This window comes from Vicugna pacos, chromosome 5 (genome assembly GCF_048564905.1).
Source record: "Vicugna pacos chromosome 5, VicPac4, whole genome shotgun sequence".
NCBI classification, from domain to species: Eukaryota; Metazoa; Chordata; class Mammalia; order Artiodactyla; family Camelidae; genus Vicugna; species Vicugna pacos.
The window spans coordinates 89,188,117-89,216,005 of NC_132991.1; the positions used below are offsets into that span (position 1 = coordinate 89,188,117).

General features: G+C 42.8%; 1 protein-coding gene across 2 annotated transcripts in view; it reads left to right on the forward strand.

The window, feature by feature from the left end:
* Positions 1 to 27,889, forward strand: part of ARMC9 (armadillo repeat containing 9) — a 141,641-nt gene that overhangs the window by 43,072 nt on the left and 70,680 nt on the right. For both annotated transcript variants that reach the window (XM_072961844.1, XM_031677865.2), the window contains exons 11-18: positions 1,373 to 1,484; positions 4,096 to 4,188; positions 10,130 to 10,220; positions 11,527 to 11,650; positions 14,257 to 14,396; positions 15,576 to 15,652; positions 18,597 to 18,671; positions 27,015 to 27,105. In XM_072961844.1, coding sequence (XP_072817945.1) covers positions 1,373 to 1,484; positions 4,096 to 4,188; positions 10,130 to 10,220; positions 11,527 to 11,650; positions 14,257 to 14,396; positions 15,576 to 15,652; positions 18,597 to 18,671; positions 27,015 to 27,105 — 803 coding nt within the window. The remainder of the gene's footprint in view (positions 1 to 1,372; positions 1,485 to 4,095; positions 4,189 to 10,129; positions 10,221 to 11,526; positions 11,651 to 14,256; positions 14,397 to 15,575; positions 15,653 to 18,596; positions 18,672 to 27,014; positions 27,106 to 27,889) is intronic.

Below are 27,889 nucleotides of genomic sequence, written 5' to 3' on the forward strand. Positions count from 1 at the left end.
TATAAGATAGAAGACTCTCCTCCCCAGAAGTGTTTACTGAGACCTCGTTCGATGCCCTCTTTTCTAGCTTTTTCTTCCCGGCCCTGTAAGAGGATCTCATCTTGTCTTCTAAACAGTAACATTTTGAAAACTAGCATATAACTTTTCCCCTATAATGATGTAAGTTGTATATGCTCATGATAGAAAACTTGAATCTTTAGGAAGATACGAAGAAGGAAATTTAAGGAATCCCAAATCCTACCTCCCAGAGGTATTACCTCAGTTTAATTCCACCCTTAAAAACATCTTTAGTCTTTTCACTCAATTCTTCATGAATCCTCATTTAATATTGTACAGAGAGTAGTAATATTCTCAGCACAATATTGGGAGAATCATATTTTGTTTAGTTTTTTAATTTTGAAATAATTATAGATTCACAGGAAGTCAGGCCACCCAGCCTCCCCAGCGGTGACATCTTACATGACTGTAATGCAACATCAAAACGAGGACATTAGCATTGAGACAGCACAGACCTCTTTCAGTTTTCATTGTTTTTTCCGCACACTCCAATCTCCTTCTGTTCTACAAAACAGCAAACAAAATGTGAAGACACTTGTTTCAGGACAAGGCATCCGAGGTGGTTGTCCTTGTACCTGGACAACCAGAAGTGGGTGTTGGGTCATCTGCAGAGTGTAGATCTTTGAACAGAGATCTCTCTTATTTGAAACCCGCCTTCCGCTGAGGCCTTTGACCTGCAGTCCTCTCAAGGAAGGTTTGTAAATTGTTCAACTCACTCCCCGTCTCACAGGCCTGTCCCCGCTGCTGCTTCCTGCCCACACCCTCTACCTGCTGCAGGGTCGATGGTGCAGCTCCTGCTCACAGTGTTTCCTGACTGCCGGTCTGTCTCTCACATTCCCTCAGGCCGGTCCCTCAGGTTTGAGAGGGACAGTGGCTTCGGGTCCTTAGGGAGGACACTAGGGGCCTGCTGACACTAATAGGCTTTGGGCTTTGCTCAGGATTCTAAATAGAACTTTGGTGGAAAGTTATGATGCCTCCAAGATGATTTCATCCCCGTCTGTGGTGCCCCGGCCTAATGTGAATGTGGTGCTTTCTAAACCCGTTTAGGCAGAGACTCCTCGTTTTAGGAAAACCGCTGTATCACCCTTAGTCCATGCAACAGAAGGGGTTGAGCTGAGCTCGTTGCAGCTGGGGTGGGGAGCCTGGAACCCAGCCCTCTGCATGGAGGCCTGGAGTTAGGAGCACAGAGGGCAGTGGGCCACTGCCCATTCAGCCCGTCCGAGCAGGTCTAGATGGGGCGACATGATACTCAGGAGATGTAGTGAACATGCCCTTCTGCCCTTTTCTTTCTCTTTGGACTTGTGTTGCTGAGTAGGAAATTGAAGGATGTCCCATTACTGCCCTCCTTGGATTATGAGAAACTGAAGAAGGATTTGATTCTGGGGAGTGACCGCTTGAAAGCCTTCTTGTTGCAGGCTCTGCGCTGGGTACGTACATTTTTTTGTTGAAGTTAAAAAAAAAAAAAAAAGCCGGTTTTCTTGGCTGGTTACCTTGCTTGTATCTTTCAACACATCTTCTCAAACTCTTTCTTCCTGCTACCTGATGACGCCAAGAGCTAAAGTTAAAAGCAGCTTCCGAAGATCGCTGTGGTCTCTTTAAAAACTCCTTGACGTTATGGTTGCCATCGCCTTTGATATATGCAGTTTCAAGGCCCCAGAGGTGCCCCCTGTCTGGCCCTTTCCTGGTCCTGAGCCACACTCGCAGCTGGGAGGTGTCGGCGTGTCAGAGCATGGACTCATTCTCACACTGCATCTCCGCAGAGACCTCCGTCCAAGTTGAGGAGTCACCAGGCGGGCACAGGAGCAGGCATCAAGGGCAAAAACCTATTAACAAGTCTTTAAGGAAAATAAAGCCCAGTCTAAATGGTTGCTTTTCTCCCCAGTGTTCAGAGTGATCACAGTTAAGCCTGTGGTTCTCAAGCTTTTTGGTCTCAGACCCCTTTACACTGTCAAAAATACCGAGGAACCCAAAGAGCTTTTGTTTCTGTGAATTTTATCTACCAAAATTTACAGTGCTGCAAATTAAAACTCAGAAAATGTAAAATACATACTTATTAATTCACTTATGATGAACAATAAAAAACCAAGGACATAACGTATTTTTTATAAAAAGTAACTATTTTCCAAACCAAAAAGAAAATTAATAAGACTGACGTTGTCTTACATTTTTGTAAATTTCTTTAAAACATTTTTTCTTTAATTTTTTATTTTCTCATTTTTATAAATTTTTAAAATAAATTTCTTTAATATCTGGCTTAATGGAGGACAGCTGGATTCTCATCTCTGCTTCTACATTCAATTTATCATGGTATCACACTTCATATAGCCTCTGAGAGGTAGATCATTGAAAAGAAAAACATATCTTAGTACTATTATGAAAATAACTGTGACCTTGTAGACCCCCGGAAGGGGCTCTGAAGCCCCTCGGGGTTCCCCCGAACACACTTTAGAACTGCTGGTTACGCCAACACTGGTTCACGCTTTAGCTGGACATCTGTTCTTATTCGCTTGCAGCACTGTCAGACTCTCTCATGGATCCCAGACCTGAGGGCATCTTGACATCAGATGCTTCTGAATGATTTCTCCATCACCGGATTGAAAAAGCTCTCCTCCCTTGCACTTCTGACGGCTGCTAGTGCTTCCGGGGGGCGGGTCTGGAGGAGTGCTCTGAGGGTGCACTCAGGACCGGCGGAAAGGGTCCCGTGGCCAGTCAGTGGTGTCGCTCCGGATTTGTTCGCGCCAGTTGACTGGAGCGCGTGGGGCGGCAGGAGGACTCCCTAGGGGCCGCCCTGCACTGGACGTTTGCCTCTCTGCTCAAGTTACCAAACCCATCCTTCCTTTGGTTCTTAGATTATCCACCCGGCACTTGCTGTCAGTCCATTGTACTCTTGGTGAGACAGGGTATTTATTCCTTTGCTGAGTGAATGGCATTGTCAGAACAACCAGGAAAATAAACAGATCTTTATGATTCTGTCTGAGACTCCTCCAGAGCCTCCACTCCACCCCAGTCCAGCAGTAGCCTCCAAACTCAACAGCAGCCCCCAGATGTGACCCTCCTGGTACCACCCTCCTTTAATGTAGTCCTTTCTTCCCTCAGGACCTCCCTCGTGGGCCACGGGGGTCCGGTCCCTCAGTGACACCTGCCTCCAGGTGGTCTGCGGCTCTTCCCATCTTCCCATCCCCGTTCTTTACCCGTCCCGCTGCTCCTCGCCTGCAGTCTCAGGGAGCTTTGTCTAGCAAGGCTGTCCTGGACAACCTGCACAAGGACGTTTGCTCACAGTAGTCACACGGCTTTCTCAGGTGCACAAACACACACACATTTCACATGCTCTCCACGAAACATTTTTCCTACAGCCCGATGGACATTAAGTAAATTCTTACTTAAAACAACACAACAAACTTACAGCTTTTCAATGTCTACAAAATTCTACTCAGCTGCACACCCCCGCACACACACACAAGCACACACGTGTGTGTACAGTGTCACAGTACTGCTGTGGCAGTCCCTGTAGGGTCAAGTCTGCTTGTGGGCATGGCCCTTGCTCACGGCCCTCACAGCCTGCCCTGTCCTCCCCTCACTGAGGGCCCCATGAGTGCATCCTGTATTTCACACCTGCCTGAGCTGGACTGCACGTCCCACTCCCTCCCCACTCTCACACCCCCTGTGCTGCCTAACAGTCTGTTCATCCTTCAGGAACCAGCTCTTGAGCCACTTCCTGCAAAAAAAATAAAAACCCTCTCCAGGCATTGGCGAGCCCTCCCTTATCTGCTCACTTAACAATCCAGCCCTTTTCCACTTCACTGCTCTGGAGATTTCATGTGTGTAAATCGACTCCTACATCACCCATTAGGAAGTACATTGTAATTTCTCGTTAATTGACTTGTTGGCTGGTTGACTAGCTCCCAGCTGGGTACTGTTCATCTTGTTGGATTGAAAGGCATAGTTGCTGGCACTGCCCGTTAACACATACCAACTGTGGGAACATTCGTCTCCACGTTCACACTTGCATCTTGTTGCTCTTGTTTTTCTTCTTTCTAGCGCTTGACCACATCCCACCCTGGAGAGCAGAGAGAGACCGTTCTGCAAGCCTACATCAGCAATGACCTCTTGGACTGTCAGAGCCGCAGCCAGGTCGGTGAGAGCTGGGCCAGCATCCAGCCAGGGCCTTCATTTCGAGGGGAGGATCTGAGAAGGGAATGCATTCATTTTTACGCGTATCTTCAGTACCGTGACCGGATGCTGTTGACCCTGGACTTGGGCCCACTTTTCACTTCTCATGCAGAGTGCTGCTTGATTCAGCTCTGGAGCTCTTTTGTGCCATTTTTCCTTTTCTCAAGTTCCCAACTCTTTCCCTCACCCTACTGCTTACCATGTGTCCTGAAAACTCAATATGACTTATGATGGGCAAGGTAGGTAAGCAGATTCGTTTTGTTTGTTTGTTTCTTCTTCTGGGCCTGCCTTAAAAAATGTCAACACTATTTGTATGTAGCTTTGGACCAGACAGGTCTACTGATGCAATGTGAAATGCTTGGGATTTGGAGGTGTCAGATCTCTGCCCTGCCACCTCTTGGCCAGACAACCTGAAGCAAGTTTCTCAGTCTAAGGGGGCTTCCCCACATCTGAGAAGGGGCCATCCTGCCTCAGGAGGTTGTTGGGGTTGTCACGTGGTTACGTGTGGGCAGTACTTAGCCAGGGGCCCAGCACAGAGAAGTCCAGGCGTGGTGGTTCTCCCTACACCCCACCTCTCTTACCTGTTCTTGGCACCTGTTATCAGACCAGAGGAGGATCCAGAACTTGAACATGGCCTAAATAAAGAGGATACTGCATCTCATTATTTCAGCTGACCGTTTATCCAAAATGCTCTAAAAACATCACCTCCCTATTATCAAGCTTCACAGTGTGTGCACTGACTGGAGTATCCATACCTCTTATGATTGCTCATGAAACAGCTCCCCCGTGAAAGCTCATTATGTGTAATCTGCTGTGCGCACAGGAGACAACGTTTCAGGGCTTTGAGCTTATTCTTTGTACATAGTCTTATTGTTCCCATGGAAGAGTTAAGTATGAAAAATAGTCTCTCAGATTCTTGACTTACTTTCTTTTACTTTTTTTTTGGTTTGTATTTGTAATGGCATTGAGACCAACCATGAAGCAGCTGAATAATATACTGTCAGGACTTACATATTCAAATTCAAAGAGTAAATTTAATACTGATTCTTTCTGAATGATCATATTTCACTGAGTCTAAGATCCAGTCCCCACCCCTGCGTTTTAGCACCTGTGAAACTGGAGTATATCTAATAATCGATGGCCTGTTAGAGTTGAATTGGCAGTTTATAGTTTAATTGCTTTTTCCTTTCTTGGTTGTATATAAAAAATAATGTGTCCTCTAATGAAAAGTGTCTTTGGTTTTGTGATATATGATATTTGTCAAAATGCCGTGATCTTTATAGCCATTGAAGATGTCATTTCTTCCTCAAGTCATTATTTTTAATTGCTAAGGTTTATTTATTATTATTTTTGTTAGTAAGGAGTGGGCTGGAATTATTGTAAGATGTCTGAGAATCTACAAAGAAGGAAAACTAAACTCCTTGGGTAACGTGGATGCCATGTCCCCATGACACCAAAACAAACTGGCCCTTTCAGTCTGGAAGTTGAACTAATTGTTCGTCTGGCTGAGTGGTTCTCAGAGTTTAGTGTTCGATATTACCACCTGGAGAGCTGGCGAAACAGATTACCAGGCCCCACCTGCAGTTTCCAGTCAGCAGGTCTGGGATGGGGCCTGTGGATTTGCATTTCCGACATGCTTTCAGGTGATGCTGATGCTACTGGTCCCAGACCATGTTTTGAGAATCACTGTTCTAGACAAAAAAAAAAAAAACCCAAAACAAAAAACCTTGAAACGAATCAAATCTAATCAAATTGCAAATAACTGAGTTTTTCATTTTTAGCTGATTTTGAAGTCATTCCACTATGTTTCATGTTGCTGGAGGTGCTATGATGTCAAATTTTCCACATTTGACAGTTTTACCTATCTAGCATGATATATGCATTTATGAAAAGAACGGTTCCTTAAATCAAAGGAATTTTGTCTTATTTTTCAGAATCATGTTTTCAGTTGTGAAATATATCATTCACACAGATGAGTGTACATGTGTGAACAGTTTAAAGAATAATAATAAATAAAAAAATACCAATGTTTCCACCACTCAGATTAAGAGATAGAAACTCCAGTAACTTGGAGGCTACTAGATTGCACCCCTGTCCTTCCATCAAAAGTTACACACCATCCGAACTTTTTAAAACATTGTGGCAAGATAAACATAATATGAAATTTACCATCTTAACCATGTTTAATGTACAGTTCAGTCATGCTGGGTCTACGCATGTTTCTGTGCACCATGATCTCCAGAAGTCTTTTTATCTCACAAAACTGAAACTCTGTACTCGTTAAGCAAAAACTCCTCATTCCCCTTCCCCTAGCCCCTGGCAGCCACCATCCTTTCTGTTTCTCTGAATTTGACCACCCTAGATACCTAGATAACTGGGCTTATTTCACTTAACATCATGTCCTCAGAGCTCATCTATGTTGTGGCATGTGTCAGAATTTTCTTCCTTTTTAAGGATGAATAATATTTCATAATACAACCCCCCATTTTGTTTATCCATTCATCCATCAATGGACACTTGAGTTGCCTTTATCTTTTGGCTGTTGTGAATAATGCTGCATCGAACATGGGTATAGCATCTTGACTTTTGTCTTCATTTGTTACATGCATTTCTTTTGGGGGGGGTAATTAGGTTTATGTATTTATATATTTGTTTTTAATGGTGGTGCTGGGGATTGAACCCAGGACCTTGTGCATGCTAAGCACGCGCTCTACCACTGAGCTATACCCTCCCTGACTCCGTGCTTTTCTTTATAGGGTCCCCATTTGTATATGTACCCTGAATAATATAGTGTTTGATTTGGGGTTTGCTGAGTAGCAAGTACAAACCTTGCTCTGCAGGGAAAGGGTACTGTTCCCACATTAGGTGAAGGCATTCGGGGAAAGATGACATGAACAAAATCGCTGGATTATAATCAGGCATAACTTCCCTGGGCTCTTACTGGTCCCCTTTGGGGACATTGGTAGTCAAGGTCAGGAGAGTGTCCTGGAAAGTGCAGGACGTCTGGCAGGGCTGAAAGGTTGACCAGGTACTGTTTATCCGGCAGCAATATTTATGGCCAAGAGGAATGGTGAGCTGCTCTGTCATTTTGGTTTTTAAGCTCGCCTGGTCTACTTCTAGTTCTCAGGAGTTGATCACATGAGAACACTTCTGTGGGGTGGAAAGACTGTCCACAGCTGATGCACACATCAGGATGTGGAAGGGGGAGCTGGAACTCCATCAGCACATGGGCAAGGGTATCCAAGTACAGGTGAGTCTGAGCTCAGCTCACCTTACCCAGGTATTTTGTACTCTGTTTGAATATATGTTACTCGGGCACTGCTTTGGAACCCTGGCAGTGTTTGTTAAAACTGCATAGTTTATGTTCTAGCAGAACCACTCCTAAGTATGACCCCAATAGAAATGTGTCCATATGTTCACTAAAAGATGTGCAGGAATATTCACAGCAGCACTGCTTATAAGAACCAAAACATTGGCTATAACTCAAGTGTCTATCAAGAACTGAATGGATAAATTAGCTGTGATATATCTGTAAAGTGGGACATACCAAGCGATGGGAAGAGACACACAACATGGATGAGTCACGCAAACGTAATACTGAATGAAAAAGTCAGACGTGAAAGAATACCAACTGCATGATTTTATTTGTTAAAAATTTCAAAACCAGAACTAACGTATGATGTTAGAAGCTAGGAGAGATGTTGTCCTTGCTTTGAAAGGGACCCCAGAGGGGCATCTGGCGGTCTGGTCAAGTTCTGTTTCTTGACCTGGTTGTGGGTTACTCACATGTCCCCTTGGTGAAGACTCATCAGTCTGTACACATATGATCTGTGTGGTTTTCTGTATGGATGTTATATTTCAATAAAAATTTTTCCTAAATAAAGATGGTGCAGTGGCAGTAGGCACCCTGCACCATCAGCGCAGGCCCCTTCAGTGCGTCCCTCTCTTGAGGCAGCTCGGTTCAGTCTGCACTGTGGCTCTCTGCATCTGGTGCACAGCTGCCTTCCAGAAATCTCTCATCACCAAATGGCTGTAGATTCCTATCACCCCTCTCCTGAATTGGCTCTTTCTAGTATTCTCTGTTGTCTTTTTGGTGGAGCACATTCTTTAGTTAATAGCTTCTGGAGAAAGAATGGATGGGGAGTATATTTTTCAAGACTGTGTATGTCTGAAAATATCTTTATTATTTGTATAGAACTCTGGGTTATAAGTAATTTTCCTTCAGACTTTTGAAGATATTGCTTCATTGTCTTTTAGGTTCCAGTGTTGCTGTTGAAAAGTCCTAAGCCTCTCTAATTCCTGACCTTTTGTATGTGACCTGTTTTTTTTTCTCTCTCCAGAAAGATGTTGAATCTTCTCTTTTCACCAGTGTTAATGAGTCTCCCACTGATGTCTTTCATGAGGTGTATTTGATTCATTGTTCTGAATGCTCTGTGAGCCCATTAAATCTGACAGCTTTAGTTCTGGGAACTTTTCTTGAGTTATTCTGTTCATGATTTTCCTCTCTCGGTTTTCTCTTCATGAATGTTGGCCCTCCTAAGTTGGCTCTTTAAGTTTCTTACTTTTCCCTCATGTTTTCCATGTTTTCCGTGTTTTTCTCTTTGTTCCACTTTCTGGGACATTTCCTCATCTTTATTTTCCAACCCTTCTGTTCAGTTTTCCGTCTCCTTTTTAAATAGCATCCTGCTGTGTCATGGGTACGATATCGCTTCTTACACCTCTGAGGATACTAGTGACAAATGTTTATTTTTAGTTTTCTTCTCCCTGCACAGTCTCATTTCCTCCAAGTTGCTTCTCTGCCCTGCCCCATTTGTTTTGGCCTTATTTTCCATATTGGAAACTTCCGTTGAGTTCCTGGTAGACCTTGGTCATCTCCTAATGTGGGGGGACTGAAGCTGATTGGAAGTTCGGACTGTGAGGATAGGTTCTGTAGGCGTAGAGCTCCATGGAGGGTGATCCTGGTAGGCCATCTTTTGGGAACCTCCGATTTCAGGAGCTCTGGTTCTTTTCCCTCAGGCTGGTTATTTTCCTCCAAGAAGCATCTTCTGATCTCCTGCCTAGAGGGTAAGGGTCTGGTTGCCAGAGTTCCAGAATCCAGGTACGGGGAGAAGTCCTGGGGGTGGCTCTCTGTTTAGCATTCATTGTGTTTTTAGGCACCACCCACTCTCAGTTTTGGTGTAGAAGCCCTGCTCATCTGTGCCTCGTGCCCCGCATCCAGACACCCTTCGTGTTGCCCTCAAAGGCGAGCGCTCCCAGTGTGTGGTGGGAGGGACACAGGAGGAGTGGCATGAGTGACATCAGACTGCTGCTTTAACAGCTTTCACTCATTCTTCTTGATTTTTCTCTAGTCCTTGAGCCTTTTGAGGATTAAGCGATGTACACTGGGTAATTTCCCATTTCCCATTTGGCATGCTTGGGTCTGCTCAGTATGTTACTGTCCTGCATTCCTGATTGCAGAATTGTGTAGTTATAGTTTCCTGGGATGTCCTCTCTGTCCTTGAGAATGTATGTCTCCCTTAAGCATCACTTACTGTAGTTTTACTGTGGTTTGGAGGGAGCAGAATTAGATGGGCGTCTTGGCTCAATCATTCTGACCTGGAAAAGCATCAGGAACCGTCCGTAACAGCCAACAGTATTGCTTCCTTGTGTCAGTCACTGTCCTAAATGCTTTGTATGATTATTTCTCCTAATTTGGAAGACTGAATAACTTTGCCAGCCCTCAGAAAAAAACCCATTGGAAATCAAGACTTCCAGATGAAATGTTTGGCTTTAGTCTGTTTATTTCCCCTCTAATAAACACACACAGAGGAAGAGAACGGCAGGTCCGCGGGGGGCACATAGGCTTCTCTCTCACTTTTCTTTAACCTCATTATTTTTCCTCTTTTGATGTGTCTTCCCACAGAGGAGTGTGCTTCAGCTGCTGCACTCGAAGAGTGAGGTGGTGCGGCAGTACACGGCCAGGCTCATCAATGCGTTCGCGTCCCTGGCAGAAGGTGAGACGCCAGCCTTCCTTCAAAGAGAAGAGCTAGGTCTTATGGATGTGTTTTTCCCTGTGAAAATGGACATTCTTGGTTGGGGGAGCGCAGGTGGTAATAGTTCAGTGGTAGAGATCATGTATTCAAAGTTCAATCCCCAGTACCTCCATTAAAAAAATTTTTTTAAAGCACTAATAATAAAAGTTTGATATAATTTTCATTAAAATTATTTAAAAAAAGAAAATGGACATTCTTCCCTAAGTTTCTTAGAGATGACGTGTTTCCTCAGTTTGTTATTGTTTAATGCATCTAAAGTCTTTTGTGAAAAATTAGTTATTGTCATATCTCTGGATTTATGTCAGAGCAAATTTTGATGGCTTTGGAGTTTATTTTGCAAGCCTCTGGTTTTATTTTATTTTGTGAGCTTGTTGGTTTTGTAACATAGTACTTTTTAGACTGCTTTCAAGATAATGGGTAATGCATTTTCTGTCATTTTCCTCTTAAGGCAAAATAAGGTTGGTGAAATAATTAAAGCTGATCCCAATAAGCACTGTACCATTTCCTTCAAAAGACTAAACCTTTTAAATCAAGAGGATTTGAAAATTTCAAAAATAACGTGCCACCATAACTGAATTCAAAGTGATTTTACAAAATGCCATTATCATCCATAAATTCTAATTTGTTTGAACTCTTTTTAACATGAATAAAGGGAGTTCTCAAATTGCAACTGTGTGATACTCCAAAAGTTTTTTCATTCATTCCTTTGTTCTTCCATCCATGTACATTTATGATAAGCCAGGGTATGTGCCAAGGACCATTTATATAATAATGTTGACAGTTCCGTCTGAAATAAATGTATCGAGATACAAGTCCACAACAGTCTTGTGACAATTCAAGGCTTATAATAGGGTTCCAGGTATGTTTCCTCCTTCTTCTCCAGGCCATGGGTGTGTCCAGAAAGCACTGCTTGGCTGCCTCTGTGTTAAGACTAAGGGGCTCATGACACACAGATTCCTCACCCTCCTTTCCCTCATGATCTGGCTTTTGGGTTTAAGATTTCAGGTAACTAAAAGACATCACTCCCCACAAGAACTCAGTGAGGACTCATGTTTAGGTGACAAGAAAAGTGATTTTCTCTTCATTAGATAGGTGAGTCAATAAAACCAACTTGCAGATGAAATACCCTTTAATAATTTTTTTAGAACATTAAATTACCCAAACTCTACATGTGTTACATGCAAAATTTTTGTATACAGGGGTTTTGGAGCATGAACTTAACGCAAGATCAATTCTCTCACTTGTTCATCTCTGGTTATATCACTAGGTCGCCTCTACCTTGCCCAGAGCACAAAGGTGCTGCGGATGCTGGAGGAAAGGCTGAAGGAGGAGGACAAGGATGCCATCACCCGGGAGAACGTGCTGGGGGCCTTGCAGAAGTTCAGCCTCAGGTGCTGACCGTGCAGCAGGTTATGGTGGCTCCTGTGAAACCAGAGTGGAGTTTTCAAGCCACTATTTTGCACTTATTTGGTCCCTGTGACAATCCAACAGGCAGATGATATTTTTCAGTGAATACTTAGAAGAGGTTGGGTGACTTTCCAAAATGGAGCCAGAAAGCGTATCTCTAATCCACAAAACAAAAAATCCACAAAATCTTGCTCTTGGCTGCTGCAGGTGGAGGTGGACATTCTTAAAGCACCATTGTATTCTCCTAAGAACATTATCTCGGGCTGACCAGGTGCTAGACACCAGATTGTGTCTCAAGTCATGTGCCAGTTTTAAAGATAAGCACATGAATAAAACCCATTAGATCCTCAGCCTGCAAGTTGTTCACAGCTCTTGAGGGAGACGTGCTCATAGACGCGCAGGCATGGCCGGTGGGGTAGGTGGTTCTGTGGAGGTCCGGGTGGAGCCTCCTGGATCCTCGACCATATATCTCAGCCACCTGCCCTGTAGTCTCAGTCTGGACCCAGTCATGACTTGGAACTGTTCCACCTCAGACATCTAAAAATCAGACACCTCTTCTCAAACCAGATCTGATGTCCTCCCAGAGCTTTACGTCAGTGATTTTTCTATGTTTACAGAGCTGTACAACTATCACCACGTCTAATTTTAGAACATTTCCATCACCACTTAAAGGAACTTCATATCTACTTACAGTCGCTTTTTATCCTTACCCCTTGCTCTGGGTGGATTTACCTGTACTGTCAATTTCCTGTAGAATTACCTGTACTGCTGTGTTCTTTTGTGACTGGCTTCTTTGTCTTGGTGTAATGTTTCTGTGGTTCACACACGTAGCATGTATCAGTACTTTGTCCTTTGTGTGGCCGAGTAACATTCCATTATATGTTTAGACCACATTTCATTATCACTTCATCAGTTGATAGACATCTCAGTTGTTTGCACTTTGTGGCCATTGTGTGGAAGCTGCTATGAACATTTATATACGAGTCTTTGTGTGGACATATGTTTTCTTCTCTGCTGGGCAGGTATCTAGGAGTGGAATTGCTGGGTTATATGCTAATTCTTCCAGCATCTGTATTCCATCATAACCACCTCACTTTCTTTTTGACTATTAAGAATTTTAGTGCCATGAGTTCTTGACTTTTTCTGTCAGTCCTCCTGTGAACACACTTTCTTCCCATCAGGTGTGGTTAACATTTGACTGACTCTCACTAATAACCTAAAGCCTGAAAAGAGACATATTCTAAGTGTTTTTGTTTAGTAGGGGAAAGCTGTAGGAATGTAGTTCCTACTATGTGCCAGGTCCCTACTGATGAAAATGTCTTGTTCTAACTATATGAATTGAAAATCCAGATATCCAGATAATATCCAGAATTATCACCTCCTTCTTTTTTTTTAATTTTGATTTTATTTTTTGTGGGGAGAGGTGATTAGGTTTGTTTGTTTGTTTATTTATTTAATGGAGGTGCTGGGGATTGAACCTAGGACCTTGTGCATCTACCACTGAGCTATGCTCTCCCCCCTACTTCCTTCTTATTTCTATTTATAAAGATAATTTAGCTTGATGTTGACTGTACTTGGAAAAATTTTAGAAATACAATAACTGTAGTTAAGTAACATAAGATATGATGAAGAAATATTTCTGCCTAGTAATGCAGGCATTTACTGCCAATTTTTTCTTTTTTTTCTAATGGTAATTTAAGGTTTTCTGTTCTGGAAATGTGCCTAATGTTTTTGCAGTCTTCCAGGGCCTCTATGACGAATGTAGAAAGTAGCTAGTCTTACTGGACGAGCACAATCTTCATTGTATTCTGATAAATTGCTCTGAGTGGGTGGATGTAGTGTTTAGGAAGAGCATGAACAGATACTGCCACAGGTGGAAGTTTTACCATCACCTGTTAAGCAAGAGATGCACAATAGTGGTTCCACTGTGGTGCTTGAATTTTCAAAGAATTCAGATGGTTTCTCATGCTGATACGATGCTTTGTCTCATCAGTTCTTAAGGCTGACATGATGACATTCACCATAACACATTATGATGAGGCATTGGATTTTGTAAGATTTTACACCTGGACTTTGGGTGGAAAAATAATCCCATGTAGATTGTATTACCCAGGTTATTAAACTACCCTGTCTATCGAGATCTGAATCAAAATGGTATTTAGCCGACTTCATGCTCTTCTTTTTCATATTTCTTCATTTTTACATAGCTCAAGGTGCCTAATAGATTAGACTTAAGATAAAATACTGTTTGTTAATGAACTATTTCTATGACTCTGTTTCCTGGGTTAAGGAGACCAAAAGCTATCAATAAATATATTAAATATTTGAAGTAATACTCTGCTAATTCTAAATATTGAAAAGGAAACATTCAAAATAGGAAGTCTTCCTACTGCCTTATTTTTTTTAAACCCTTAATAATATCCTGGAAAAGTAAAGAGTTCATTGTTGCTGTTTCAATTGTGTAGAGTCTGTATTCCTCAGAGTCTAGCTTTTGTGAAGTGTCTTTTCTGTTATGCACTCACGTTACCATGTACTCTTACATAAACGGATTCTTGTCAGCTTTAATTACCTGTAGGCTGTTTCATCCTAGGCGTGCGCTGCAGACAGCGATGATTCAAGACGGCCTCATCTTCTGGCTGATTGACATCCTGAAGGAGCCTGACTGCCTGTCTGACTACACGCTGGAGTACTCGGTTGCTCTGCTCATGAACCTCTGCCTCCGGAGCGCAGGTCTCCAGCCTCCGGCCCCGCCCCCGGCTCTGGATCACCCACGAGCCTGATGTGGTTTGCCTTTAGCTTCTCTTATAGAAAACTCAAAACAGAAAAGAGTGTGAAGCATGTCCAACTCAGTATAAAGCCAAAATGCCATTCTGGCCTTGGAAAGAATATTTTATATTTATTCAGTACCTACATTAAGAGGAAATTGAATTAGTTTATGTTTTTCTTTATCTTCATGGTATCATTCAAAGGTAGGAATTTAAGAATTATGATTCATTTTATCTGAAGACAGAGAATTACGTTCCCAAGATTCTACAGGACTAAGCTAGAGGCAGAGCAAGGACATTGAACAAGGCCCCCTGCTCTTAACCAGTCTTCCCCACTCCAGCCCCTGAAGATGGGGACCCTCATGTGACACCTCAGGTCATTTACGTTCTTGATCAGTAAAGACAGTGATTTTAGCTTTTCTACAGATTCCATCCCACTTTAATGACCTGTTACTTGGGATGGAAGAAGCTTCATTAGAAGAGGTGTCACGTCCAGCCTATGATTTTCCTAGTCTCAGCTGCCCCCATGTTGGGAAAAGAAGGTTCCCTGGATAGATAGCTCGGGGGTGTTTCCCAGAAGCTTCTTCACCTTCAGGCGCTCTATAATCTGAACCACTTAACTGTGTGTTGTTGACTGAGTGAATGACTTGTTTCAGTCTCCTCTTTTAAAAAATAGCCTGTGCAAATATCCAAGCTTTAAAACACTCACCAGATTGTAATCAGTTTTTTTAAAATTATCCTTAGTTTATTTGCAGTGATTGTTATAATGATGTTTGGAATTACTGAAATACCTGTAGGATTTTTATGGGACGGTTTGTGTCTCAGGAGGTAGAACGAGCTCTATTGTGTATCATGCTTCTCTGTGCTCGGCCTGAGTGATAGTAACCGCCAGCACTTACTGAGCACTTGGAGTGTGTCAGCCTGTACTGAGTTACTCAGTTCTGCATCGCCCTTTGACGTGGACATTCAGAATCCCTAAGGGACCTCAGAGGAAGAAACTGGGGCCCAGACTGGTTCAGTGACTCCCCCAAGGTCCCACAGCTCATAAGCAGAGGAGCCAAGATTTGTATTCACGTCTCTGAGTTGAAACTGTGCCACTGAGTTTAGACACATCCTGTTTTGTTTTGTTGTTTTTTTCTTAAAGGGAAGAACATGTGTGCCAAGGTGGCGGGCCTCGTGCTGAAAGTTCTTTCGGATCTGCTGGGCCATGAAAACCACGAGGTACTCAGCGCTGCTGGCCCCGGGCTCGGGGGAGGGCTGGCTGGGGTCCTTGCAGCACTCGCCCTCCTCCAGGGACTTGCATAAGCTGCCTGAACTTTTATAATTTTTACATTGTGGAGCTCAGAGCAGGAGGCTGTTCCCAGCGCCTGGTTTCTGAGCACACGGCCACGGCCGGCCCGTGCAGCTTCCTCTCGGGCTTTGTTTTTCCCTCCTTGTCTCCCCCTGCTTCCCCTGCCCCCACGCTGACGCCTCTGTTGGGTTTAATGTATGTCTGTGGACATATATGTAGCTCAAAAAAGTATTAATACTGTGAGTGTATTGAATTTGTATAAATAGTATTGCCCTCGAAATCTCATTCTTAGTATTTTCACTGTGTTTCTAGGACCTGTCTGTGTTGCTTTGTATACATCTAGTTCTTTAACTCTCACTATTGCACAAGAGCCCCGTGTTTGCAGCCCTCTCATTTTATTCAGGGTGTCCCCTTTCTTGCCTCCCACTCTTGGCTGCCACGCACTTGCCCCACACGGGCCCGTGCCGCAGCTTCCCTGGGGCACACTCGTCCCTGCGGGCTCACCCCGTTTGTCTGGGTCCGAGTCCTGCCAGATTGTCTGCAGAATGGTCATGCTAGCTTCTGCTCTCACTCATGTCCTCCCTGACACTGGTGTGATTTTCCAGCCGATGGGCTGCAAGCCCTTTTTAAGTAAAGTCAAGGTCTGGATAAACTAATAAAACTAATAAACAATATGATTGCTCTCTCGCTCGCTTTCTGCAAATGGCATCGCTTTGCCCCTGAAGCCAAAACATCCACAAAGGTGTGCCTTCTTTAGCCAGATCAGGTGCAGGGCTGTCTCGGCAGGACGGGACTGAGTACTACTGGGTCAGAGTGAAGTCTGTGGTTTCCCCGAGTCAGTTCCAGGAGTTCCCATTCTGGTCATTTCTTTCACATTTCCCTACCCACCTCAGCTGAGTGCCCGGGCTGCTTTAGCAAGTGCAGTTTTGGTGGTGGTTACAGCGCCGGCCATGACTTTGATATGTCAAAATCAGCGAGCTCTGAACTACTTTTAGGCCTGAATGACCTCTGCTCTCCATTCTGTCCAAGTCAGGCAGTTGATGCCAGTGGGAAGTATATTCTGTCATCTGTTAGTAAAGGTTGGTTTCAAGTGTTGGAACCACGTGTCAGCTCTGAAAACTGAATAGACCAAAGAATTCAGATCTTGTCATTAACTCTTGTCAATGCATTTGCTTTGAGAATGAGCTGGAAAATCGACCTGGATATGTTTTAGAGCCTAGAAATGTGTTTGCTGCACAAATAAATGTTACACACACTTATCCTTATGAGACAGTCATTATCTTGAAGAATAAACGTGAGAAGCCATAAAAGATACACATTGTTGATTATATGAATATTAAAATTTTTTTATTTTTATTTTTTTTTACATTTTTTATTGATTCATAATCATTTTACACTGTTGTGTCAAATTCCAGTGTTCAGCACAATTTTTCAGTCATTCATGGACATATACACACTCATTGTTAAAATTTTTTATTTGGAAAAAGATGCTACAATCAAAGTCAAAAGACTTTTTGAGAAAAATTTTTGCATCCATATGGCAAAAGTCTAATATCCCTAATATATGAGGAGCTCCTATACATTGATAACTAAGAGTCAAACAGAAAAAAAGCCATCAGGAGAAAAGGATAAATGGACAGTTTACAGAATAGTAAATCTTGATGGCCTAAAAACATGAAAAGGTGTTCAGTTTCGCTAGCAGTCAGGGAAATAAAAATAAAACCAAATATGGGATGCTTTCTCTCACCCGTAAGATTGACAAAAATAGAGAGTAGGAATAAAGCCCAGTGCTGGAAAAGGGCTACGGGAAATGCTCCCCGCCCCCTGCGGTGGGGGAGTGTAGTGCACAGTCTGCTCAGCAGGGAGGGCTCACTTACCAAGCACCTGCCGCCTCCCATGTCCTGTCTGACCTGATGTTGGTGTTATCCGTGTGAGTAACACATGGGTCCTGTCCTTGAAGGGCTCATAATAGGGGAGACATAAGTATACATTAAAAAATAGACTGAATCTGGCATAGACGTGGAATGGTGTACAGGAAGCAGAGTAGCCTGTCTGGGGTTCAGGAAAGGCTCCCTCTGAGATACGTCTGAGCTAAGTTTTCCAGATAGACATACATGGGACGAGTGTTCTCAGCAAGGTGAGTGCTGGAACCAGGCCAGGGCATGTCACAGCATGGTGTGTGTGTGGGCAAGTCATGTGGAGTGTGTGCAGTGTGAACTTCATGTGGCAGGAAGGGAGGAGCAGAGGAAGATGATATAGAGATGATACAGAGACCCCTGAAGGGCCCTGTGTAGGGAGTTAGGACTTTCCAGGTAGGTTCTATGGAAGGTTTCATGCTATAGAATCTTGGCAAGGATATGATGGTTGGATTAAAGAGTGAACATCGAAAGCAAAAGACCCTTTTGTGCATTTGGCGTAGTGGCATGTGCGATGACCACATTTTGTGGTCATGGATAATCATTACTGAATAAGGACAGTAGCTGTGCATATGGAGAAGAAGGGTTCCATCAACCCTTCTCCAGTGGCTTCAAGACTCAACATTTCAGAGTAAAAAGAGAGAGAAATCAGTGATGACTTCAAAGTTTCCAGCCCAAGTGATCAGGACGACATTAATTAAGCAATGAAATTCAGCAGGAGTGAGTTTTGTGTGGGAAAGATGAACTCTGTTTGGAATCCTTAGTTGCAGCTGTTGCCCTGGGACTTGCCAGTGGAGATGTCTGTCATTTGAAAACGTGCATCCTGGCTCTCGGGAGAGCTGTGAAGATGGTAGTGCTCACCCTCCTCAGCCAGGCTGTTCTCAAGGGTGGTGATTGATAATTGAGTTGTAACAGTATTATAGAACCTGCAAATGACTGTTTTTTTCTCCCCTTAAAGATTCAGCCGTATGTGAATGGAGCCCTGTACAGCATCCTTTCTATTCCATCCATCCGTGAGGAAGCAAGAGCAATGGTAAGAAAATGTTTGAGAAGTCGCTCAGCTCCTGTCAGTGCCGTGGATCAGAGGCTATTAAAGCAAAGAGTTTCTGACGGGGCTCCATTGGGAAGGCTTCGGATAGTTAACGAACTCCCTGAAATTGAATCTCAAATACATATTTGCAGTTTTCTTAGAGAGTTTGTAGTTTTTATCAGATTCTCAAGGGATCCCAGCCTAAATGATTAAGACCCACAGTGTCAGAAAGTTCCTAGCAGGCTTATTTTTTGGAAAGTTGTAGATGTTTTTTAAAATATGACTCATTTAAAAATTTTTGTTTGTATGTATCTGTGTGTGTGTTTTAATGGAGGTGCTGGGGATTGAACCCAGGACCTTGTGCATGCTAAGCGTGTGCTCTACCACTGAGCTATTACTCTCCTCCCACCCAAATTTGACTCATTTTAATTTGGGGCTTTGGGAATGCTTATGGATTCCATAGTAGGAGAAGCTTAACAGGCAAATGATGAAATGGAGAAAATCATCAGATTCACCTCCAGGATTTCTGGAGGAATTGTGGCGTGAGACCTGGTACAATCAAAACACTCCTCTAATCTGCAGACATCCTGAGAGCAACCAGATGGAACAGAAACACTGGTGAAGATGATAAAACTGTCTGCTACTTGATTTGGTTGGAAAATAGTGAATCGAATACTTACTGTTTATATTAGTGCTTATATTAGAAGCATAAAACAAACCTCAAGTGATTATCATCTTCTTTTGAGATGACAAATGTTTTCTAGATCTAATCAAAACCACTAGAGTTTTGTCCTTTTTCCGTATGACATATGAAAGCAGGTTAATAGTGTGCGTGTTAAGTGCTTGTGATAAAGGATTAAACATATTTCCACTGTCAAAACACAGGCTAAGTTCAGTTTGAGACCAACGAAACATGGCCTCCCCCTTGACTTTTCTTACTTAGAAGAATTGCTATATCTTCTAATGGGTCATGTAAAATTATATCAGCAGTTATGCCAGAGACAAAAACTTATTTAAGAACTATTCTGTGTGGTCACAGTAAACAGTGAAACTTAATTGACTACTGGTGTTAAAGAAAAAGATCTGCTTTTTCAATGCAGAGTGTGGGGAAATAAACTTAATTAAATTCTGCATTATGATCATTCAGGTGAAAGAGATGAATTGTCAACCAAAGCAGAGAACAAGGAAGAAAACATGTAGGTTGAAGAAAAAGAAAGAACGGAGGTGACATGGAGTCAAAAGGTGTAAAGGGCAGGCATCCGGGGTGGAGCAGGCAGGAGGGAAGGGTAGTAAAGGGACAGGGGCCAGGTGAGGCAGAGAGGCTCGCTGGTGTCAGGCATGAGAGGGCACAGCCCTTCAAGATCATCCAGGCCATAGAGAAAAGGTAGAAGAAAGGGACAACCTCAGGTGTTAGTGATGACTTCAGCCAGTGTAGCTGAGGCAGGAAGATCCGCCTCCAAGGTCCCTGCGCTGTTGCCTGGGGACCTCACTTCCTTGCACATGGGCCTCTCCATAAGGCTTCTCCCTGAGTGGGTGACCCCAGAGAGACACAAAGTGAGCAGCCATGGTCTCCTTTATGACCTAATCTCAGAAGTGATTACACAGACCAGCACTGGAGCAGGGTGGAGGGGACCGCTCCAGAGCATGAATTCCAGGGGTGGGTCAGAGGAGGCATCTTGGAGGCTGGCTGCCACATGCTTCTGAGTCGCCTCTGGATCCGGTGAGTCATGAGGGAAATTAGGGCTATTTATCTTTTGACATATGTTACAAGTATCTCCCACAATTTTTTGTTTGTCTTTTAGTTACAGGGTTTTAGTCATATGGCAGCTTTGATGACAGTCGTATTGTTAATATCTTCCTTTATAGTTTCTGACATAAATTTCTAGACAGCCTCTGAATGACTGACTTTAAAAAAGAGAACCTGGACCACTTAAATAAGGGTGTATGTAGCATAAGCTTCCCTCTAGCATTTTAACAGGGGGAAGCCTTTGGACACATCACCTCAGCAGTTGCCTGTTTATTTATAAGAGAGGCCTCTAAAGGGAGGTTATGGCTTCAACGGAGTTTTTCTAAACCCCTGAGATTTCCCCTCATTTCGTTCTTGTCCTTGAGGAGGTTTTCAGATTAATAAAGGGTGTTACATTCCTTTTGCACATACGGGGAGACAGACAGTGAGGAAAACGTCATGCGCCATCTCATCGCCCCGACATCCGCCCACACACGATGCCGGGGAGGTGGTGGCCGAGCTGATGTTCAGACCATGCCGGTATTTGCCATGTGTGTTGGCACAATCCTTTGGAAAGAAGTTTGGCAATATATATGAAAAGTTACGGAAACCTCTATATTTTGGATTCATTCATTTTCCTCAAGTTATTGATGCAGAGAAAAAACTCTGCATGAAGATGCTCTATTCAGCATTTTTATGATAGAAAACAGAACATAAATACCTGGTAATAGAGGGATTGCTAATAAGAGTATGGTGCTTTTGCTCACAATATTAATAGCTATTGAAGATGATAATTAGGAAAAGCAATGTGAGACAGTATGGAAAGTTTTATTGTATGAGGAATAAAAGCAGAATATGACATTATAAGAACTCTGTTTTTGCAACTATGTAAAACATTTGTGTGCTTGTGGCAAATGACAAAGAATGCATAAAATTATATCAGTACCAAATGCTATTATGGTGGTCTTAAAATAATACCAAAAAAAATAAAAGGAATAAAAGATAAATGAGCACCCTGAGGCTGATTTGAACTTTAAAAGACCGCCAAGGTCTGGGCTAGAGTGCAGATGAGACCAAGAGGGCTGCCCTGATGCCCACTCAAGGCCTCCTGCACCAGGGCTGGGGTAACTGTCGGCCATGGAGCTCTTCCCTGGGACCTAAACCCCAGCCAGACATTGCACCCTGGGCTGGAGAAGACCAGATGCTCTGTAAGTTGTGGAGGCTCCTGGAGTCTCTGGGAGAGCCAGGGGGCTGGGCTTAAAAGCCAAACAGCCAGGAGGAATGCCCACACACTCCATGGGGCTGCTCCAGTGATACCCCCACTGCACCTTGCACTGTGGTCCCAGGACCGTGCTCATGCCCTGATGCCAGAAACTGCCCTGCTGTCCCCGAAGGACTGGGTGCCACCACTACCCAACTTTCACGAAGCTGTGTGTCCCTCATGTGCCTGATCCTTCACATCGCCCACTTCTAAATCAGTCTTACATGGGTACATTTGATTGGCAGGACCTAAGTCCTCTGCCTGCACCCTGGCAGAAGGGAGGCTGGAAATGCTAACGTTCTGGCTGTTCCCTTGGGACACAAACATATCATAAAAAAGCTGTTTTAAAGGTGTTCGTCAGCTACAAATATAGCAGCTGCCCATTACAGTTGGTAAGCCCATTTGCTGTATTCTGTGGCATCCGTTGTGTGTGGGCTTTTCAGAATGAGTGTGGAAATCTTAGTGAGAGGATTATAAACTGATTTTTAGAAAACAGTTTGGCAATATATACAATAATCCTCAAAATATTAATATTCTTGGCTCAGTAATTCTATTTCTGGGGCTCCATACAAAACACGAACAAAGATTCATGTATCCACAATTTCATTACAGCATTACTGGTCATAGTGGAAAACAGGAAATACCCTAAGTGTCCAACAGTAGGAGGATGATGATTAAGTCAGAACAGGGGCGAAGGGTGGAATGGTTAAGAGCGGGAGCTGCCGAGCATAAGGCTGTGTTTGAATTTCACCTCTGCCACTTCCTAGTGTATCATTGTATGTCCGCAGGCTTTACGACTCACTCTCTCAGAAGGTAAAATGGGTGTTGTATAGAACCAAACCTCGTAAGATTATTGTGAGAATTAAAGGAACTAATATATATAAAAGCAGCCTTGAAAAATGTTACTGCTATAATTTTATTATTATAGCTATTAAAATTATGCTTATAAAGATTTTATTGACACATGAAAATGATCATAAAATTTAGTTGAAAAATAATAGTTAGTATTATATTATCAATATTATCCAGTTATGTACAACAGTGCCCATAAAAGGTAGGACATACCTTAAAATGTTCACAATTATTATCTCTGAGTGTAGGAGCTTGTCAGTAATTTTTATTATTTTCTTTTATATAGTTGACAAGTTTTCTACAGAGAACCTGTATAGCTTCCATAACTAAAGGAAAGTATTTATATGCACCTGAAATATACGTTTATATTTCTTTTTTTTTAAACTCTTTTTATTTATTGTTGAGGGGGAGGTAATTAGGTTTATTTGTTCATTTATTTCTTCTTAATGGTGGTGCTGGGGATTGAACCGAGGACCTTGTGCTTGCTAGGCATGCACTCTACCACTGCTCTATACCCTCCCCCAATTTATACTTCTAAAGGGAAAATTTCTCTTGGTGACCTTTAGGATGTAGGTTTGGACTCTGTGGGCTGGAATGGAATAGAACGCGGTAGAGAGCTGGCCTGCTGAGCACGGGAGAGGCGAGTTAGGAACCACCTGGACTGTGCGGTGTTCCATGCACGTCATAGGCTCTGACGGGTGCTTTATCTCATGTCACCTCCCAGAGGCCCCCTGAGCAGTTACTAGGGTTGTGCCCATTTTGCTGCTGATGAAATGAGGTTTAGAGGTTAAATCCCTTGCCTGGGGCCACGTGCCAGTGACCAGCCAGCCTTGGCAATTCGGCTCCAGAGCTTTCCACGCCTGGGCTGCAGTGTCGCCCCGGACTCGGGACTGGATACACCCCCAAACCTTTACCTAGTGAGGATTCTGGACGTGACCAATCGTTTTCTTTCCTTAGACACTATAATACAGGGGGAGGGCACAGCTCAGTGGTAGAGTGCATGTTTAGCATGCTCAGGATCCTGGGTTCAATCCCCAGCACCTCCTCTTAAAAAAACATAGATAAATCTAATTACTTCCCCTGCCTGAAAATAAAATAAACACTGAAAAAACACTATAACATAAATACATTCTTCTGTATGGCTGTCTTTAGGATAATGTCGAATTGCAGCTGGCTGGCAGGAGCGTGAGTTCCTCGTTCCTCCATTTTTTACACACTTTCATGCTTTCCTTTTCACACATCTGACTGAGACACGAGTACCTGTGCTTATCCTTTTTATCTACCTTGGCATTTTTATTTGGCCCAGATTATCTGAAATGATGTGTTATTGCCTTCACGACAAAAGATTATTATTTTTATAATTTATTATTCCTATAATTTACAGTTTTGTTTAGTAAAAATTATATATATATTTAAAATAAGTGAAATTTCTCACTGGGGAATTTTCATTTTGTTTTTGTTTGTTTGTTTGTGCTGCTTTTTTTGTTGCATTTTACAATGTTGTGTCAAATTCCAGTGTAGAGCACAATTTTTCAGTTATACATGAACATACATATATTCATTGCCACATTTTTTTTCACTGTGAGCTACCACAAGATCTTGTATATATTTCCCTGTGCTGTACAGTATAATCTTGTTTATCTGTTCTGCATATGCCTGTCAGTATCTACAAATTTTGAAATTCCAATCTGTCCCTTCCCACCCCCTGCCCCCTTGGCAACCACAAGTTTGTATTCTATGTCTATGAGTCTGTTTCTGTTTTGTATTTATGTTCTTTTTTTCTTTTTTTAGATTCCACATATGAGCGATCTCATATGATATTTCTCTTTCTCTTTCTGGCTTACTTCACTTAGAATGACATTCTCCAGGGACATCCATGTTGCTGCAAATGGCATTATGTTGTCTTTTTTATGGCTGTATAGTATTCTATTGTATAAATATACCACATCTTCTTTATCCAGTAATCTGTTGATGGACATCTAGGCTGTTTCCATGTCTTGGCTATTGTAAATAGTGCTGCTATGAACATTGGGGTGCAGGTGTCATTTTGAAGTAGGGTTCCTTCTGGATATATGCCCAGGAGCAGGATGACTGGGTCATATGGTAAGTCTATTCCTAGTCTTTTGAGGAATCTCCATACTGTTTTCCACAGTGGCTGCACCAACCTGCATTCCCACCAGCAGTGTAGGAGGGTTCCCTTTTCTCCACAGCCTCTCCAGCATTTGTCATTTGTGGACTTTTGAATGTTGGCCATTCTGACTGGTGTGAGGTGATACCTCATCATAGTTTTGATTTGCATTTCTCTGATAATTAGTAATATTGTTTTGCTGCTTTTTTAAAACTTTTTTTTTTAATGAAGGTATTGGGGAATTGAACCCAGGACCTTGTGCATGTTAAGCAGTTAAGCATGCACTCTATCACTGAGCTATACCCTCCCCCCTCACTGGGGAATTTTCTATTAAAAAAGCTTCCCCCAATAATACTTTTAATTACAGAGAAGGAATTTGTGATTTTTTTTCCCCAAGTAACAACTGAGCTAGAGATAGAGGAAAGAGCAAATGAGAATTAAAAGATCTTTCAATATATGAGCAGTTAATCATTTGCAAAAGTAACCTGTGAAGGGAAATATAGAGGAGAGCCTGAAGGAATCATCTGTCCCACTCCATGGGTGGGAACATTAGACGCTGACACAGCCGGTTGTGCTGATCCTGACCTTCGGCATTTTGGGGTTAATCACACTGCTGGTACTTGATAATGTTCTTCCTTCTCTGGCCCTTATTTTGGGTCGAGATGGAGAATGGGGAAGGGGTCTCAGACATAAAATGGGGCAGAGAGACATAAAATTCAGCTCTCCTGACAATGGAGGGCCTGTCTGTTTGGTGGGACAAGCCCCAGTGTGTCTGACTGGTCCCACAGAGGCCTTGGCACTGCTGCACGGCCTCTGAAACGCTCTTCCCTTGACTTAAGGCCTCTCCAGAGTGTTTTCCTTCCAGACCAACTCTGTGGGCTTATCAGTCTCTGCCGTGCCTCCCCTGTTACATGTCATTCTCTGAAGTTTCTGTCCTAACCCTCTTCTCTTCTCACTCTGTGGTCACCGGGAACGTTGTTTATTCTCTTGCTTCAGCTACCAGATCTCTCTTCTGAGCCACAGATCCCTGCCGGACACAGCAGTCTCAACCATTTATTGAGACTCTACTGTGTGCCAGTTGTTGGCCTAGATGCTTTTTTTAGGTATAATTTATGAACAGTGAAACGCACAGGCCTTACATATATAGTTCATTGCATTTTGAAAAATATATACACCTACATAACCAACACCCAGTTATATCTTTTAAAAATCTCATGGTACAGGGAACATTCAGTATCTTGTAATAACCTATAATGAAAAAGAATACATGAGTATAACTGAATCACTATGCTGTATGCCAGAAACTAACACAACATTGTGAATCAACTATACCTCAATTAAAAAAGGAAACCTCACGTTAACTTGAGTTGCCATCCTTATTCTATAGTTGAGGAAACAGGCTGGGAGGAGTGAAGTAATTTGACCAAGGTGGCACAGCTGGTTTATGGGGAGGCTAGAATTACAGTCCAGGCTTGACCTTTGCAGAGGGTAATGCTCTGCTGTAGATGACTGAAACTCACCATGTTCAAAACCACACTTGGCACTTTTTCTTTGGTTCAGTCAGAGCTATTGATTCCAAACTGGCCTCATGCCTAAAAAGGGCACTTCCTGGCAGTTGTAACTGAAAAGTCCAGCCATGAGCTTCAGGTACAACCTAATCAGGATTCTCATGTCACTTGATCCATTTCCCTCCCCACACTTCTGGACTCTGCTTCCTCTGCTTTAGGTTCAATATTAGATACACTTTTTCCTTTTGGTGGCAAGAAGGCCTCATTAGCTCCAGCCATACATTCCAGTCCCACAAGGACAGAGGAAGGAGGGAAACAGACACTTACCTCTACATTTCTGATGTCAGCGTTTTGTAGTAAAGTAAATAATACACAACATAGTGACTTTATTTTGATAGAAAAAGAATGATGGCTGTTTAAAAAAAGGCTCTATTTGTTCATTTACTTCTCTGAACATATGGTTTCACTTTTCAAAAACCACTTTTAGCCCTAAAATCCATAACACAGTGTATAAATACAGGGAAAACACAGGAAAGAAACCACTTCCCAAAACAATGTATTGCCAAAACTAAAGGGAACACTTACGCAGTAAAGTTTTACAGCAGTTTTTTTTTTAAATAAATGTTTTATAGTTGGGTCAGATAGTCAACCAAGAAGAAAATAATTTCACTGTGAATTCTAAAAATAACAACAAAAAATGTTTAGAAACTGAGCAGAGGAATTGTTATTGTGCATATCCCTTCCTCCTGGAAAAAAATAAAGGGTTGGTTTTGTTTTGTTTTATTTTTGATTACATGAAACTATCCCATTGAAAAGGAATTTTCCCCCTCAAAACGGAAATGTTAACTCTTACTCTCTCCAATGCTTCCAGGGAATGGAAGACATCCTTCGCTGCTTCATCAAAGAAGGCAATGCTGAAATGATCCGCCAGATTGAGTTTATCATCAAGCAGCTCAATTCAGGTCTGTTTAAGAGTCTGCTTAAAAATCTATGATCTGTCTTTTGAATCTTTCACATGTGCCAGAAAGATACATGGGCTTTCTTAGAGGGGCTTGTCATTTCTTGGCATTCATTCAAGAGGCCTTGAGGGAGGTGGGGAGACCCTAATGAACAAAAGTTCAAGCAGGCAGTGAAGGTCACATTGTCCCAAGATCAGTCCCTCATCACACTTTAGGCTTATAGTCAACAAAAAGAATTCAAAAGCAATTACAGAAACCCTTCTCTAACCAGAAGTTCTCTTTATCTCCTAATCATTTCCCCCACCTTGTTCGGGTGGCTGCCCCAGGGTCCTAGGGTCAGATAATGAAAACAGATCCCAGCCTTTCCAGCACCAATGTAGAAAGTGTCGTCGCCCTCCCACATTCATTCATTCACTCCAGAAATCAGCAACATGGGAGGATGTGATCCTCTTTCCTCCATTACCATGACAACCCACATACCTTAATAAGCAAGAGAAGAAGGTGAAGGAAGCCTTGGATGGGACTGGGATGGTGGGGAAGCTATTAGCTATTTCTTTGGACTCCTGACACCTTGATACTGACTCGTACAAGGCACCTGGCACTGCCAGCATCCAGACCAAGGTTGTCACTTTTGTCCTCCTACATGCCCTCCCCCGACACTCAGCATCCACGTCACTGAAAGTCCAAGTGCGCAGATCTTGTTCAGCACACAAGTGAAGGTTAAGAATGGATCTCCTAATCTCTAATCCCGAGGTGGCAGCAAAAGAGAGATGCCAGCAGCCCTTCA